Source organism: Myodes glareolus, chromosome 6, assembly GCF_982192425.1.
Source record: "Myodes glareolus chromosome 6, mMyoGla1.1, whole genome shotgun sequence".
NCBI lineage: Eukaryota > Metazoa > Chordata > Mammalia > Rodentia > Cricetidae > Myodes > Myodes glareolus.
In genome coordinates, this window is record NC_142031.1 from 90122642 (window position 1) to 90141475 (window position 18834).

The window sequence follows — 18834 nt, forward strand, 5'->3', positions numbered from 1 at the left end:
TGGAATTTCAATTTTTGTAACATATAAAATTTGCATATACACTGAAAGAAATGAAATTGTGATCTCTTTCTTCTATGTATGTATGTATATGTGTATGTATGTATTTACAAACTCCATTTTAAGGAAGGGGCTTCATCTTAAGCCATATAATGAGTGGGGATCAAATCTCAGCTCCAGAAATGTGCCGCCATAGCAGAATTTAAACAGATACCCTGAAAATAGCCAATTTAGGAGCAAGGGAGCAGGGTCATAAAATTTAACGAGGTCCAGATGTTCCTAGGAGGCATCCTGTCCTTGAAGATACCTTGTCAGTTATTAATGGCACTTTGTTAAGGTCTTCGCACCCAAAAACTGACCAGAAACTACCTTACCCTATGCCCTCCTTACCCAATCCCAAGATGACAGGACATGAACTCCCCTGATCACGGTGTTTCTTCTTTAAGAGTTCTCCCTTCCCAGGGCTCACCCCACACTTTTCTTACCCACTGTGCTGGGGTGCTGGAAAGGGTGGCCAAAACTTAAGTCTGTATACAGACCCTCATGTAATTTACATCAGAAACAGGGCTTCATGAATTCGTTTGGAGACTAGTAACTTGGGCATAACAGTATCTGTCTATCTATTTATCTATCTATCTATCTATCTATCTATCTATCTATCTATCTATCTATCAATCCATCCCTGTTACCAAATGACATGTTGTAGATCGTCTTTAGTGTCTTAAAATTATTTGGTGAGAGGGCTGGAGAAATGGTTAAGAGCACTGGTTGATCTTCGAGAAGACCTGTCAGAGCCCAGTACCCACATTAGGTGACTCACAATCATACGTAATTCCAGTTCAAGGAATTTGGTGCCTCTGGCCTCTGCTGGCACCAGCATCCACCTGCACATGCACACCTCCCCCCTCACAAACCTATAACAGCTGTGCATAACTAAAATAATAAAAATAAATCTTTAAAAATTACTTGGTGAGATAAGCTATTATTCCTTTTTATGACTTGCTTCTCTTGGTCTTTCTTTTAACATATAAACAAGTGAAGTCCAAAAATATTTTACTCATGACATAAAAAAAGAAGAGGAGGAGGAGGAGGAGGAAGAGGAGGAAGAAGAGAAGGAAGAGGAAGAGAAAGAAGAAGAAGAAAAGAAGAAGAAGAAGAAGAAGAAGAAGAAGAAGAAGAAGAAGAAGAAGAAGAAGAAGAAGAAGAAGAATTTTTCATTGGATTATATCAGATTTTAAGTTAATTGGGAAGATTGGAATGCTCTTTTACCAACTCTTATCCAAGTTGGACATGGTGACACATTCTTTAATCCCAACACTCAGGAGACAGAGACAAGCGGATCTCTATGAGTTCAGGGCCAGCCTGGTCTACACAGCAAGTTGCAGGTCAGCTGAGGCTACATAGTGAGACTCTGTCACAAACAAAATTTTATCCAAAAGCATTGCAGTTCTTTCCGTTTGTACAAAAATGCTTCAAGGTTTTCAATAATATTTCAGAACGTTCTTGTTTAAAATTCTGCAGTTTTTTTTTTTAAGGTTTTTAGTTACTTGAGATGGAGCTTCACAACGAAGCCCAGTATGGCCTGGAGCTGAGTACATAGCATAGTCTGTCCTCAGATTCATGGTAATCCTCCTGCCTCAGCCTTCTAAATTCTGGGATTACAGGTGTGAGCCACCATGCCTGGCCAAGATTCTCTAAGTTTTTGAAGGTTTATTCATTTTAATTTTATGGAGATATGTGTTTTTCTTACATGTATGCATGTGTATTACATTTGTGTCTGATGCTCAGAGAGATCAGAAGAGGGTTTCAGATTACCTAGAAATGGAGTTACAGTTGGCTCTGAACTGCCATATGAGGGCCAGGAACTGAACCCAGGTCCTCTGGAGGAACAAGTGCTCTGAAGTTTACTGAGCCATCTCTCCACTCCCAAAGATCCTGTACTTTTAAACGAAATTTATTAAGTACTTTCTACACTTGCATTCTTATCAATATTTTGAATGGCATTTTCCCATTTTTATATATAGCTGGTTGTAAGATCTTTATTTTGTTATGTATTTATTTTTGCATTCACCTATCATACTAAATTCCTTCGTTAGTGATGGCAACGTAAAATATGTTTTTATTGCCTGGCAGTGGTGGTACGTGCCTTTAATTCCAGCACTTGGGAGGCAGAAGCAGGTGAATCTCTGAGTTCAAGTCAGCCTGGTCTACAGAGTGAGTTCCCGGACAGCCAGGACTACACAGAGAAATCCTGTCTTTAAAAACAAAGGAGGAGGAGGAAGAAGAAGCAAGAGAAGGAGAACTGTAGCATTGGCGTCTTCTCCGTTATCCTTACAGTAGCTCCCTGGTCGTCACTTTCATCACGGATGGAAAATAAACGCATCCCTATCTCTAACTTAAGATTCCCCTGCCTCAACCTGACTTTCTGGAGTTACAGGCTTGCACCATCAAACCCAACTCTCCAGGGGGGCAGTTTCTACATTGAAGCGTATGCTCCTATCAGTGAAGATCACAGATTGAAAAGCACATTTTGAAGGAAGAATAATAGCAAGATTACATGGGAAAATAGCATGACTTTTCTAGAAAAAGTCTGGAGGTGATTATGTAACTCCCCTGGCCTCAAACTCACAGAGATCCGTCTGCCTCTGCCTCCCAAGTGCTGGAGTTAAAGGTGTGCGCCACCACCACCTAGCATGAGATCTTTCTTGTAGTAAGCTGCCCATGCTGTACTGAGAATCCCTTACTCTCTGAGCCCAGGAATTAATTAATTGATTAGTTAATTAATGTGATGGCCGGGACTAAAGTCAATGTAGGTTCAGGCTGAGGCAAGTGTTCTAGCTCTGAGCTATGTCCCCGTCTCCTGGAATTCTTTACTTTGTCTTTGGTAGCCTTAGAACCACTGTCTGAAATAAACAAATGCCTCTCGCCAGCCTACATGGCTCAGACAACCCCTTTAACTTCTTCTCATTGCGTCTCCACAATTTTAGTGCTTGCCTTTAAAACACACATCTAGAGCTCCGAGTCAACTTCCGGCTGGTGATCTGGTGTGCGGGCTGGCGGGCTGGCGGGGCCGTCGGGACGCCAGTGGAAATGGCTTGCGCGGCCGCGCGGTCTCCGGCCGACCAGGACAGGTTTATTTGTATCTACCCCGCTTATTTAAATAATAAGAAGACCATAGCGGAGGGGAGGCGGATTCCCATAAGTAAGGCTGTAGAAAACCCTACTGCTACTGAGATTCAGGATGTGTGCTCAGCAGTTGGACTAAACGCATTTCTGGAGAAAAACAAAATGTACTCCAGAGAATGGAACCGTGATGTTCAGTACAGAGGCAGAGTTCGGGTTCAGCTCAAACAGGAAGATGGCAGCCTCTGCCTTGTGCAGTTCCCGTCACGTAAGTCAGTGATGCTGTATGTAGCAGAAATGATACCCAAGCTAAAAACAAGGACACAAAAAACAGGAGGTGCTGACCCAAGTCTTCAGCAAGGAGAGGGCAGTAAAAAGGGGAAAGGGAAGAAGAAGAAGTGAAGTGTGAACGCGAAGCACACAGTCCTACTGAGACATGGGCATCTCTGTGTCTGCGGGAACAGCTTTGTTTGTGTCGTTTAACTGAACTGTGAACAAGTATGTCTCCCATCTTCATCAACAGAGCTAACAATGAGATGAGTTTACATCAAAAGTTTGCATCTAGCTTTTATACTGTAAAAAGGAAAGATTGTGTGTGTAGGAGAAAGAAGAATATTTTTAACAGATAATGACTGTCCCATAAGTTACTTGAAATCCTGTATCTGTTTGTCCTCTCTGTAAACATATATTTCAGGTAAATAAGTTTCATAAAATTTGAAATACACATTTTGTTCACTTTTTGAGTTAATGAAATAAAAAAATTAAACTGAAAAAAAAAAATAAAACACACATCTAGGTCTCTCCAGACCTGTGAGAAGATACTGCTCAGGCTTTAGAAAGGAAGCATCTGTTAGTCCCTTGACCATGCTGATCTCTATATAAAGCAATGATTTCCACCGTGCAATCTTCTAAATCTCCCAGGATTGGTCTCTGTCCATGTTTTTCTGTCTCTGTCCCTACCTGTCCCTATCTGTTCCTATGTCTCTCTCTCTCTCTCTCTCTCTCTCTCTCTCTCTCTCTCTCTCTCTCTGTGTGTGTGTGTGTGTGTGTGTGTGTCTGTGTGTCTGTGTGTCTGTGTCTCTGTGTCTCTGTGTGTATTATGTACATGTCTGTGTATGGATGCACGTGTCTATGTGTGAGTGGATGAATGTCAAAACAGAACCAGGAGGAAAGCGTTAGATGTCATCGTCCTTCTCCTCTGTCAGTGTCCTTGAACCTGGAGCTCCTATTTTCACACTAGGCTGGCAGCCACCAAGCCACAGAGATCTGTCTCCACTCCACACAATACTGGGTTACAGGCTTGGGAGACCGCATCCAGCTATTACATGAGTGCTAGGCTCTGAACTCAGGCCCTTGTGGCTGTGCAACAAGCATCCCTAATAACTGACCTATCTCTCTAGGATGACCTCAAACTCGCGTGTAGCTGGAGTGCCCTTGAACTTCTCATCCCCCCCCCCCCCCAGCCTCTAGCTCTTAAGTGCTGGGATTCTGGACATGCACTACCACATCCAGTTTACATAGTGCGGAACACCGAAGCCAGGTCTTTTCTGCAAGCATGGCACTCTGCCAGCTGAGCTCCAGATCCGCCAGACTTTCCTGAGTTCTGTGAGGGCTGAGCAGAAGCTGTTGGGTTCTGGGTCCCCACCCCATATCTCCCACCCCCATCTCTGTGTTTGTTTGATTCAGATATGGTAACTTTGGGAAAGGATTTTCTTTTCAATCCGTTTCTGCTGTTCAAAAGCTAAGGTTCTGAAATTGTAAATATAGAGAAACAGAAGCATACGAACTAATTAACTGAAATTAACTGAAAAATTGCATAGTAAAACTAACAGAGGGCTGGAGACCAGAGACTCTCCCGGCCCTCCCCCAGAGTGACCTAGAATGCACACCCTTCTCCCCCACATACACGGAAGATTTCAAAAACCCAGGTTTGCTTATTACTTTCCAATTACTGCTGGGACCAAAATGGAAATTTTGGCACTTCAGGGAATTGAATTAATTGAAAGCAGACTTCTGTTAATTTCCATTTCAGTGTCCTTTATTGAATGGGTCTTTGGTGCATATTTCTAATTTAATAGAATGAGAATTTTTGTGTTGGGGGAAGGGTGTCAAGGAAATACTTCCCCTGAAACTGAAGTAACTCATCAGGACACAGCCTGCCAACATGCTCAGAAGGGAAAATCTATGTAACCTTTGTGATGTCCGACAACTGCCTGAAAAATTGAGGAAAGCGCTGTGATTAGGGTTTTCTTTCCTAGATCATCTAAAAGCAACATCACTTGATGACAATAACTGCCCTGTGTGTGCATCACAGTTTTTCAAAGTGGCGTCAGGGACATTGCACTTGATCACCGGTAGGCACAGTGTGTATCCACTCATTTTACACAGACTGAGACACACCTAGGAGCCTTGAATGCTTGCCCTAACTGCACAGGAAGCAGCACCAACCAAGCACGGTGGCTAGCTTTCTAGTCTTCTATGTGTTTAAGTGCTCCAATCACAGCACTTTGAAGCACAGGAAAACAGGGACTACCCAGGCTACCATATATATACATGTGTGTGTGTGTGTGTGTGTGTGTGTGTCCCTAGCACTGCACAGTAAATATATATAACCCTAGGACTGCACAATAAAATATATATAACCCTAGAACTGCACAATAATGCTATATATATCTATATCTATATCTATATATATATATATCTTCGCACTGCACAATAAAATATTAACAAAAAGCATTGATTCCTTTGTGGACTCTGTAGCTACTGATTTTTGCTGTCGTTGGATTTTTGACATAGCAACCCTCCCAAGGACTTTTGAGCTCTTTGAATAAACAGATTGAATAGGATGATTTAGAGAGAGAGAGAGAGAGAGAGAGAGAGAGAGAGAGAGAGAGAGTCTGACAAGTATGATGAGTGGAAGATACTGAGGGAAAAGGAAAGATTTGGGAAGAGGATTGATGGGGCATTGGGGCCAGCTGGTAATGGTACTTGCTACCACTTCTAATGATAACCTGAGGGACTTACAAAACCCACATGGTGAAAGGAGAGAGCTAATTCTAGCAATTTGTCCTCTGACTTCCTCATACTGTACCATGGCGCATGCACCCACACACACTAAATTGGAATGTGACCACCAGCTCAAAGAATATGGAATATAGTCAGGTGGTGGTGGCGCACGCCTTTAATCTCAGCACTCAGGAGGCAGGTAGACCTCTGAGTTCGAGGCCAACCTGGTCTACAGAGCTTGTTCCAGGACAGCCAGGGCTCCATGGAGAAACCAAGTGCTAGGATCACGAGAGCAGACCACTGTACCCGACACTGCTAACACACTGCTAAAAGCTGAGCGAAATAGGCTGTTTGCTGAGCATTCGTGAATTGGTTCTTTTAACATCTGAAGAAAGTCAAGCAGAACAACTGTCTGTGGGAGGGAATGAAAAAGAGGGTCAAGCCACGTTTAAGATCACGCGCCTGCAATCTCAACTCTCTGGGGCTGAGACAGGGGATTTTTGAGTTCAAGGTCAGCTCAGGCAACAGTAGTAAGACCCTGAGGAGAGGAGAGGAGAGAAGAGGAAAGGAGAGAGGAGGGACAGTCAGTTATCTATTCTCTCAGATAAGATATGAGTCCAAACAATACCTCAGGAAAATTTTAGAAATAACAATGACTGTGTTATTTAATCTATTGCAAATAATATATAAATCACTAAAGTACATTTTAGAGTTCTGATATTAAATTTACTCTAAAAATATATGAATTATCACATATTCTAAATAAGATACCATAAACAAAACCATAACACTACAATAAATATAATTTGTTCTATAATATATCTATAAATCTGCTTGCACAATTCAGTAATCAACATAATAAAACAAAAGGTATATAGTGTGACCCCTGGAAGTCATATAAGGAGAGAAGACACATATGTAGGTAAACAGTGTTTAAAATAATGGTGTCACGAGGGCTGGAGAGATGGGTTCATGCTGGCTGCTCTTTCAGAGGACTGAGAGTCAATTTCCAGCACCCACATGGTGGCTCACAAACATCTGTAACTCCAATTCCAGGCGATAGGACACCCTTTTCTGGTTTCTGTGGGCATCAGGTACAAACATGCTCCACAGACATACATACAGCCAAAACACTAATACATTTGAAAATTTTAAAAATTAAATAAAAGTTTTAAAATGAGGGTATCTCAAAGATAATGTAGCGGTTTTACTTTTAGTTTTGTTTTCTTTTTTCTTTTTTTATGACAGGACTTCTCTTTGTAGCCCTGGCTGTCCTGGAACTCACTCTGCAGACCAGGCTGGCCTTGAACTCGTAGAGATCCGCCTGCCTCTCCCTCCCAAGTGCTGGGATTAAAGGCGTGTGCTACCACCACCTAGCATAATAATGTAGATTTTTTTTTATGCCTACTTCCAAAAATGAATTTTCACCAAATATACAATGACTTCAAGCTGCTAATGGAATCAATTAAATGAATTCAAGCCAGGTGTGGTAGGCCATGCTTATAATCCTAGCCTCTGGGAGGTGGAGGCAGGAGGATCAGGAGTTCAAAGTCAGCTTTGGATAGCGACTTCCAGGCCAGGTTGGGCTACAATGTGAGACTAAGTAAAATATTAATTAAATGGGGTCCTGCCACCATGAAGTCAAATATAGCACCCTCGTCTTGAAAATGTCTATGTCTTCAAGCCAGCTTCCCATTTGATCTTAACTATGGGTGTTGTAATATATATATATATATTTAAAGATGGCCCTGCTGCAGAGTCAGGAGAGTGAACGCTGGCTGCCTTCCTGGGTTGTAAGAAACTGAAATATCGGGCGAGTGCCCAGCTCCGGCATCACAGAAGGTCCTCGGCGGTTCTCAGAAAAAGGTCTGGAAAAGGGGTCTGAATTCTTACCCAACAGACAATTAGACGTTTTTTTTTGTTTGTTTGTTTGTTTGTTTTTTGCCTACTACTCTAGGCAGATCTACAGTGGACGATGGAAGATTGTGTGGGGGTCGTTCTGCAGGCTGCCGAGGGGCGCTGACAGATGGTAACTCGCAGTGCTGGGCCAGGAATCGAACTCGGGTCCTCGGGCGGAGCGGTCGGACTCTCTGTCCCCTGAGCCGTCTCTCCGGCCAGCAGACCATTAGAAACACAGCATTTACCACCAACTCGATTCAAATGAAAAATCAGAAGTCAGGAGTCACTCAGTAGTCAAGTGTAGATTCTGGGTTTGTTTCCCAGTAAAAGAAGGGGGAAAGGAATTAGTGGATAATTGGTGAGGAAAACGAAATGATTTTATTCTATCCAGCAGAGGGAAGTTCCCCTAACAGAAAGCCTATGCCCAGCAGCAGACTTGAAGAGACCAGAGGCCGCCGGACTCCTAAACAACACCCACATTCAAACCATCTATGATGCCGCCATTGCCCGCAGCCCGGGGGTGTCCGGAATCGGCGAGAGCCGGGGCAAAGTGAATGGAGCAGACAACTCTTTAACTCCAAAACACGTGGAACATTCTTTACATCAGGAGGTGGAATATCACTGATCCTACAGTCCTCCATCGATGTGTTAATATTTTATTTAGTTGGAATTGAGTGATTTGGTTGAACTGATGTGTGTCAAATGCAGACAGCAAGAAAAGCAAGGCAGCCTGCTCTCTCCCACAGCTAAGGCCTGCCTTGAAGTGACTGAGTTAAAAGACGGGTCTAAGTCTCGTGGTTGATACTGTGATATCATTCTACTTCCGGGGGTTCCTCTGCTTCTTGTTATTTATTGCTAGACTTGAATGTGTCAACATGACTTTTTGTTTTTTGTTTTTTTTTGTTTTTGTTCAAGATAGGGTTTCTCTGTGTAGTCCTGACTGTTCTGAACCTCACTCTGTAGACCAAGCTGGCCTTGAATTTACAGAGGTCCACCCAACTGACTCTGCCCCACTCCTGAGTGCTGGAATTAAAAGCCTACACCACAAATGTCAACGCAGACAGCAGAGAAAATGGTATTCACTGCATGCTGGTAAGGCTGCCTGTTGGTGAAGAGAGCAGCTGAGGTAGGTCCCCTGGAGATAGCACAGGGGGAGTCCTGGCCTCCAGTGAAAGTCCCCTCCAGAGGGTGGGGATCAATCGGGAGAAAGGCGCATTCCTGGGGAATACGCCATATGCTGAAGCAGAGAAGCTGCAGGGCTCACAGGTCCCAAATGAGGTGGCCGAGCCTGTGCACTTCATAAAATAGATCATCGGTCACCAGGGCCTATTTTCGGTGAGAGGGAAAACCAGGTTACTGTCGCCTCTCCCCTGAGAATGTTTGTCATCATTCAGATAAAATGACATCCAATTCAGATCTGCCTTTGGCCCTTTTAGGACGGCTAGGAAGAAGAGGGTAAAATCCGGTCTTCGGTATGATTGCATTTTCCCACTGCTGCCCAGTGAACAGACTTCAGAAGCTGGAAATTATAGACAAAGTCTTGAAAGTCTATGACTTTGGAAATAAGGGTCACAGTCAGTATAACCTGAGGAGTCAATGATATTTTATAGTCACTAATACTACAACCTCCTCCTTCAATATCATCAGCTATGAGCCACGTGCAGGCCAACCTCACAGGTCCCTGCCTGAAACCCCCAGCCTCTGCTAACACAAGTTTTATTCACCTTCAAAGGGCACTTATGCCTCCTGGCCTCTAGGAAGTGTGCCTTGCAGATTTTCATTTGTTTGTTTTTTGAAACAGGGTCTCCAGCAGCCCAAGCTCTCCGGGCAGTTGAGGACGACCTTGAACTCCCAATCCTCCTGCTTCCCATTCCTAAATTTTGGGATTACAGGCATACAGTACCACCTCTCTCTTTATGTAGTGCTGGGCATCAAACCCAGGGTTTAATGCCACCAATTCTACCCTAACCCAGCCTTGGCAGTTTTTACTGTTATCTCTCCTCACTAAGTCAAGGACCATCCTCTAACTCATTGTTAGAATCCAGCAGCACAAATTTACATATGAAAAATGTCCTATTTAGTATCTTAGGCCCGTGGTCCTCAACCTGTGGGTCGAGCAAGACCTCCTTGGGGGTCTAATAACCCTTTCACAGGGGTCACCTAAGACCATCCATCAGAAAACACAGATACTGGCCAGGCAGTGGTGGTACATGCCTGTAATCCCAGCACTTGGGAGGCAGAGGCCAGCAGATCTCTGTGAGTTCAAGGACAGCCTGGTCTACAGAGCAAGTTCCAGGACAGTCAGGGCTATACAGAGAAACCCTGTCTCAAAAGAAACAAAAAAAGAAAAAAGAAAACACAGATACTCTTACATTATGACAGTATGATTCATAACAGTAACAAAATTACAGTTATGAAGTAGCAACAAAGATAATTTTATGATTGGAGTCAGCACAACACAAGAAACTGAAGCAATAGGAAGGTTGAGAACACTGTCTTGGACAGTTTCAGCTAACCTAGGCTACCCTCCAACTTGTTATATGGCCAAGAACGCCCTTGAACTTCTGCTCCTCCTGCCTCCACCTTCCCTGTGCTGAGATTGTGCACCACCACAGTTCACGAAATCTTCTTGATCAGTGGCCAGTGTGTACATTCTTCATTAGTTTCATTATTTTATATTACCAGCTTATTTCATGTATGACCTCCCCAGACTAAGACATTCTGAATCCAACCTTCTCTTTTACAGAGAATGGGTCTTACTCTGTAGGTCAGGGTGGCCTTAACCTGTCAGGAATACTACCTGTGTCTCCTGAGTACTGAGAATACAGGCATGCACTCCACACAGTCTATAACCAACTATGTGCGCATTGTATAGTTGGTCGGCTTTGGAACAAAGAGGAAAGGACGGACCATCTATCAAGAGTGGAGAGAAACTCTGACAAATTGTCCTCTGACATCCACACGTGTGCCTTGTGCACTCCTTGCCCCATACAAATAAGTAATCAATGTACTGAAGAAATCTGAAAGGGGTCCAGAACTAAACCAGACAGGTGTAATGGAGTACACCTGTAAGCCCAATGCTTGAGAGGCTGAGGCGTGGTGAAAAGTTTAAGGCCACCCTAGGTTATGTAGTGAGACCTTTTCTCAGATAAAACCATAATACATTATGTCTAGATATGTTCAAATTCTTAAACCTCTCATTTTAATGTCTTTATTTGGAACACAGATAAATTAATAAAACAGTAAGATAGCTAGGCACAGTGGCACACACCTGTTGGATTACCTAAGCCCAGGAATTCAAGGCCAGCTTGAATTGAGTCTTGAGACCTTGAGTCTAAAAGTAAAGCACTCCGCCCTCCTCCCCCACACTGAATTGTATATTTCTTATCTCTCAGATAGCTGGGTAGAAATCCTATTCTTCATAACTTTTCAAGGAGTGCTGAAAATCGCAGAACACCCTCACTTGGAATGTGTTCTTAGGGCTGCCCACGCAGGCTTCAGGGAAATCACTCCCTCCATAGATTGTATTCATTCATCCTGTTCTTAACATCACTGGAAGAGATTCCTTTGTCTGAAAGCGCATAATCCATCAGGGCTGCCCATGTCACTTCCTGCCTTTCATGCTGTGTGTATTCTGCTTTTGAGAAGTCTTCCGTTTTCTCTCGGATAACTGGACCTCTTAGCATTTTCACCAGGCTCCTTCCATAAAACCAGGCAGAAATGTTCCGCAAAGGGACAGACGTGGGCTGCATACTGGTAATCCCAACACTCAACAGACAGAGGTTGCTGCAAGTTTGGGACCAGCCTGATCTACACATTAAGTTCCTGTTGAGCCAGGGCTACCTTATCTCACAAAGTAGAACGACACAAGGTTGTATGGGTGCCCCACTCCCGATGGCAGGGATGGGGAGAGCCCTAGATTGAAGTAGCACCTTGACTTTTGACTCCCGGAGGCACAGTGAGAAGCCAAGTGCCTTCTCTGGTCCTTCTGCCCACATCTATAGCATGAGGAGATGCTCACAGTCCCTGTGACTCTAAAACCCTAACGTGAGCCTCATTTGGCAGGCCGTCTCAAGCACTGCTCAGTGGCATGGTGGTCTATGATACCACCACCGACTCCCTCCCCAGCCGGTACCTCCAACCACTCTTCTGCCTCTCACTGGCACTGTACCAAGCGGGTTATGCTAAGCAGCTCTCAGTTCTTTTCTAGATCTTCCTGTTTTGGTTTGATTTTAGTTGTTGTTGTTTTGTTTTGTTTTGTTTTTAGCATTCAGGTAATAGTGGAAGGAGAAACTTTTTTCTTCTTTTTTTTTTCCCCCTGGTAACTGAATAGCCTAGGTATATTTAGATATCTTTGCAATGAATGTTTTTACTGTTCTGTGATCACCTCACATTCTACCTCTTGGCATTAGATTGATCATATTTAGCCTATTCACCTTCAGATTTTCCATCTCTGACACCAACACTGCCACTGAACTCAAGCTCAGTGCCTTGAGACGATCTTCCTCTCACCTTATAATCCACCAGTTATGAAATCTTTGTAAGTCTTTCTTTGTGACTTTTTTTAATTCTCGATTCCCATTTGTTGATCCCTCTTGGATTCAGACCTGAATGCCCTGGCCCCCAGTACTTGTTGGAGCATCCTAATGGATCTATCTGTCCAGCATCTATTGGGGCATCTAATGGCTCTGTCACTCACTTTACTGCTATTAGCATTGTGTAAATATCTTTTGATCATTCCTTACTCCTGTTTAAAAATTTCACTATGTCTCTTCTTTCTTATAAAACAAAAACTTCAAGGTCCCACACAACGCTACTGTGGTGGTTTGAAAGAGAATGTCCCCTATAGGCTCATGTTTGAAGGTTTGATCCCCAGCTGTTGGAACTATTTGGGAACGTTTAGGAGACATGGCCCTGTTGGAACAAGTGGACTTTGAGTTTTCAAAAGCCCACACTATTCCAGTTGGCTCTTCCTCTGCCTCAAGGCTTTAGTCTCAACATGCCTGCCTGCCTGCTGCCATGTTCCCTGCCATGACGGTCATGGACTCACCTATCCTCCAGAACCATGAGCCTCAAATTAAGTGTTTCCTTCATAAGCTGCTTCAGTCATGGTGCCTCTTCACAGCAATAGAACAGTGACTGAGACAGCCCTGACCTAGAATCTCAGTTCTAGTGAGGACGAGACCATGGCCTCCTCTGTTCACCGCCTGCATCCTGACTTCCTGTCTCCCTTTCCCTGTTATTCGTCTCTCCTTCTCACCCTTCTCCAGTTCTAATGTCTGTACTCTCTCCCCAAAGCCACATTCAGAACTCTAGAACTTTCTCCTACAGCCCAAGGGGATCCAATCCTTCCTTTTTTTGAAGCAGTGTAGGACTCAAATGTAATGAGGAGCACGACTTTCTGCCATTGTCTGATGTAATAATTTCATTTTCTAAGTTGCTCATAAACTTCTTGAATAAGAGGCTGTTTTCATCCCCCCTACTTCCCACAGCACCAATTCTAAGCTCTCATGCAGACTAGCAGCTCAATAAAAGTGCATTGACAATGAATCTGCCCGAACACTGTCAACAGTATTTATCACTCAATTTCTCTAATTTAATTAATTGCGAACAATTAATTCAGTGACCCATTGTCTAAAAATCTGGTAATCAACAATCATGGATGTGGAAACTAAAGGAAAAAGATTAGAACAGTAGAACAAAGGGTTTGATATTCTGCCTGGCCTCAAAGATCATTTTCAGAGTTGGGTCGCAAAGCAGGGTGACGTGCAATGGCTCAGCTCCTAAGTCTATGCAGAAACTTCCAGTGTTTTAATTCAATCTTTATTTTCATTCAGCCTCTTTGGAATACACTCGAGAAACCTCACAGAGCTTGCTCACATCTTTGTTCTTAACAGCTGGATAATTTGTCCCTGATCCCCTAGTATCTACTGGTCATCCGCTTGGAGATCCATGCTTCTGGGCCATTCCTGGTCTCCAAAATAAAGTGTATTCTAAGCAGTGAACGAGCCAAATATTGCATGGTAAACTAAACACAAAAACCAAATCGCTGTGCCATTCGAAAGTTAGCCTTTTGTCCTTCAGTCCTTCCTGCATGGAGTCTGGCTTAGGATTTTCCCCAGCCTGCTATGTCGAGATGGAATTATTTGTTAACTTGGATGTGTCATTCGCATGAAAAAGATTCCCACTTGCAAAGATCTGTGAATTTGGTTATTCTAGTTTTTATGCCACTTTTTCAGGCATGGTCTCCCAGAGATCAGACTAGCCTTGAACCCTCCGGGTAACCTAGGACTTTGACTCTTGCCCTTCCTTTCCACACCAACCTGTCCTAGGATCACAGGTATGGGCAACCACACCTGCCTCTTCGAAACCTATTAAGTGTGGGGTAATTCCTACTCATAAACACGCTCTTAGTGATGGACAGGCCTCCAAGATCTGCCTTGTGGGGGACAGCAGACAGCACGGACCTCTGCAATTTTTTCCCCGAGTCTCTGAATTAAAAAAAGAAAAAATAAATAAAACACACAGGTACGAAACATTTGGAAAATCATTGCAGTGGTAAAAAGTATTTGGATTTAGCTGAGCAGTGGTGGTGGCTGCCTTTAATCCCGCACTCAGGAGGCAGAGGCAGACAGATCTCTATGGGTATGAGGGCAGCCTGGTCTGCAAAGAGAGTTCAACAGTTGGTGCTGCACAGAGAAATCCTGTCTTGAAATTTAAAAAAGTATTTGGATTTGTAGAAACATAGAGGAGCTTGTTCTTTGGTGATTCAGGAGCACAAAGGGTGAGGAAAGATGAAGAGCTCAAACCTCGCTTCACCTCTGTTTCCTCTGTCTCGACAACTTTAGAGTGTTCCCAAACTATTCCGTATGAAAAATAAAAAAGACCTACGTTTTCTGCTTAAAAGTCACTTGATTGAAATAGCTCCTGATCATTACTAACCATCCCCTATGGCCTTTACTCTCAAAGGGGGATGTTAAGTACCAGTTTCTCGCTGATCACCCTGGCCCCCCAGCTCCACTTCAGGAGGGTTTCAACACTTGGTTTTCTCTGCATTCTGCGCCATCTCAGTCAGGATCTAGTGCAGACTGTGAATAAATTGGTAATGAATGAATGAACTCTTTTCAGAAAGATAAATCCCCCCCCCCCAAAAAAAAGGTTCAAATGACTTCACCAAGCCCTAAGGTCCTGTTTTGATAGTGGAAAAAAAAAAAGATTGCAGAGTGCCCATTTTTTCTACAAATATATCAGCTACAGGATCTAATGTCCTTGCTTCAGGCTCAGTGAGGTGGGGGAAGCTGAGGCTTCAAATACAGAAGATCTGGACTAAAATCCCAGGTCCTCCATCATTTCTCTGAATCAGAGGTCCGTGATAGAAAAGCTGGCTGACCTTGGGGAAATTGTTCAAGCTCCCTAAGGCCAGGTTGACTCAGGCTTTCGTTTAAGTCTCCAGCAGCCGGGATCACTGTACTTCTGCGGTCCAAAGCACCTAGCTCAGAAACGAACCTTGCTCAAGTACTGGTTATTACCGCAAGAGCAAGAATAGGGAGGTTCCGGGTCAGTCCAGTTGACCCTACAAAGGAAGCCACCAGCATGCAGGCACTTGGCATCCACTGGCCTACACAAGAGATCAGGGCTGGCTTGGGGCTACCTGGGTACCAACCTATCAGAGGCACCGAAACATCCCTTGCAGGAGGCTGGGGATGGAAGAGATGGATGACTGACAGAGATTAGTATGATTTGGAGTGTATACTAGATATAGGCTTGAAAAGAAACAGGTAGACACCAAAAGGCTTTTAAGACTGAGTCTGGTTCCCTTAGGGGCTTTTGCTGTGGGCCAGGCAGTGGGAGGCCAGAGCTGAGTGACAGCTTGTACCAATGGCAGAGTGGTGGGGATCCTTCCTTACCCTTATGTAATGTGCTCCAGCTGTCTCTGGAGCCCTGTTGACACTTCTACCAGCCCATCAGCTCCTATGATGACATCAGCTCCTATGACCTATATTAGCTCGCTAGGCCTTCTGGGGCCACTCCCTCTTCTAGTTGGAGTCTCGGAAAGGCTGCTGAGTAGCTCCACATGTCCCTGCTGCCAGCCATACGTTAGCTGGCACAATTTTACTGCTTCTGGTAGTTAGTAATGGAACTAGCTGAATGTCTTCACGGCTCCGGTTCATAGAAATTCAAACTGAACTTCATAGTAGTTGGTATATGTGATACAGGTATGTAAATGATCATAGCCCATGTATTTCACCACACATATTCATGTCTTGGCACCTTTGTCCCTCACATCTTCTTCCTCTCCAATGTATATTCAAAATAAATTTTGAAATTTTATTACTTTTATTTTATGTGTATGAGCTGATTTCCCTACACACATGTGTGCGCTATGTGCACAGCGTTACCTGTGGAGGCCAGAAGAGGGTGCACAGTACCTGGAACCAGAATTACAGAGGGTTGGGAACTACCTTGTAAGAGCTGAGAACTGAACCTGGGCCCTCTGCAACCACAGCAAGTGCTCTGAACTGCCATCTCCTCTCTCTAGCCTAAAGATATTTTCTTACATAGGAAAATATTTTGTTGCTGTTGTTTTCTCAAGACAGGGTTTCTATGCATAGCCTTGGCTGTCCTGGAGCTCACTCTGTAGACCAGGCTGTCCTTGAACTCTCAGAGCTCTGCCAGGTGAATGCTGGGATTAAAGCTGTGTGCCCCCACTGCCCAGCTCCTGAAGGATGCTTCTTATCTTTGTAGTCTCAACCCCCACACCCCTTTCTTTCTCAGGGAAGCCTGCCTGATTCTCCAAGGTCTAATTAGTCAGGCTGTCTTCTGTTGCGTTCTCACACCACAGTGCTATTGCCTTCCTGATGGAACCATCACAATACTGTAAGTCAGCATTTCTCAACTGGCTCCCAACGTGGACTCAGCCTGTGAATCAGTACCCATTTAGGGGGTCAAAGAACCCTGCCCCAGGGGTCACATATCAGATGTACACATACCATTCGTCACAGTAGCAACATTACAGCTACAGAGTAACCAGGAGACAGTTCTATGGCTGGGGGTCACCACAACACGAGGAACCATATTAAACAAAGGAAGGCTGAGAACCACTGCTGTAGCCTTGCTGGCAGCACCAGTCTTAATGCACCTGTTGTACCTATCAGGTGCTGGGTTCTTTTGGTTTGGGTATTGAAACTAATATTGGCTGTGAGCAGTAGAGGCCATGAACAAACTCACGATGCTCCTTCCCCAGCCTGTTAGTTAGAGGTACCTGCTACTATAGAGCTTAAACTTTTAATTTTTTCCTTTTTATTTACTTTTAAAATATTTTTATTTATTCTTTGACAATTTAATACATGTCTATAATATTTTTATTATATTCACCTCGTTATTTACTCTCTTACCCTCTTAAAAACGTTAATTGACCAATTACAAGTGTATTATAGTTGCATATGCTTTTAGATTCAGTGTGATGTTATATTTGCATACAGTGTGGACTGATTAAATCAATCTAGTTAACATGTTCATCATCTCATATATTTATCATCATGTGTGGTAGGAATGTTTGAAATTAATCTTTAACAATTTTGGCATGCATAATATATTATTTACTATGGCCAATTTTCTGTTCAACATATCTTTCTTTAAAAAAAATAAAACAAAAAATAGACAAAAAATACGACCAATGAGCCGTCTGGTCTTCTTGTCAGAAACTTGCACACTTGGACCAGTGTCTTCCCATCCTCCCTCTACACCGTCCATCCCCAGGCTCTAGTCACCCCCATTGTCCTCTCTGGGACTTTGACGTTTTAGATCCCACTCCTAAGAGAAGCCATGCAGTAATGCCCTTCTGAATCTTGTGCATTTCACAAAGCTCCGCCTCTTCGTACCCTAGTGTGCTAGATTTGAAGCCTGAGGATAAATCATCTCCTCCCACACAATTTACTCAATTTTAAGAAAAAATTTAGATTATCATGTACTTTCAGTGCTTTGGTATTTAGGGTGTGTGTGCACATATTTATACATTTATACATGAGTATGTGTGCATGGATGTGTGTACATGTGTATGTCTATACCTGTGGAGACCAAAAGTTGACATCGGGTGTCTTCTTTAGCTGCTCTCCACTCTATTTTGAAACAGGCTCTCTCACTGACCTGGGAGCTCAATGATTGCTGTGAGTGTCTGGCCAGTGAGCCCCAGGGATCCTCCTGCCTCCGCTCTCCAGCTCTGGGATTACAGGTGAACACTGCTGTGCCTGGCTTTTTACATGGCTTCTGGGGATCCAAATTCATGTTGTCATGCTTGTCCTTTCCCCACTGAGCCATCTCTCTACCCTGAATGATCAGATATTTTATAAAATACAAAATTTGCTTGCAATTTGAAGATAAATGTGTTCATGGCATTTATCCACAGTCCTCTGTCACTGGCCGTGTCTCTCAATGGGTGCTCACCCTTATGGTTGATAATTTCTTTTCCTAAAGAAAAACCACATGGAGTTTTATTTGTTCATATTAAAGCAAGGAGACCTGTTCTTTTTATTTCATAATGAATTGAAAAAGAGAAGACTTGCCAGGGGGTAATCAATAGCATTTACCCAAATCATAAATTTTGTTTTTTTTTAAAAAAGTTCACTATCCAAGTATATAGACAAGAAGTCTTGCATAGATTATGGTTTTCCAGAGAACAAATGCTTCTTTGTACTAAAAAATTCTCAATACATTATGTAGAGCCAGGTGTCGTAGCACACATCTGTAAACCTAGTGCTCAGGAGGCTGAAGCAAGAGAATCAGGAGTTAAAAGTCAGCCTGGGCAAACAA

General features: G+C 43.4%; 2 protein-coding genes across 14 annotated transcripts in view; one reads left to right on the forward strand and one right to left on the reverse strand.

The window, feature by feature from the left end:
• Positions 1 to 18834, reverse strand: part of Arhgef33 (Rho guanine nucleotide exchange factor 33) — a 123042-nt gene that overhangs the window by 93952 nt on the left and 10256 nt on the right. The gene's annotated exons all lie outside the window — the stretch shown is intronic.
• LOC148121883 (signal recognition particle 19 kDa protein) lies at positions 3016 to 3905 on the forward strand. Its single transcript, XM_087907319.1, has one exon. The coding sequence runs from the start codon at positions 3088 to 3090 to the stop codon at positions 3520 to 3522; it is 435 nt and encodes a 144-aa protein (XP_087763445.1). The 5' UTR covers positions 3016 to 3087; the 3' UTR covers positions 3523 to 3905.

Excerpts from the sequence above, each read along its gene's own strand:
- LOC148121883 (XM_087907319.1), top strand. The coding sequence starts at position 3,088 with ATGGCTTGCGCGGCCGCGCGGTCTCCGGCCGACCAGGACAGGTTTATT.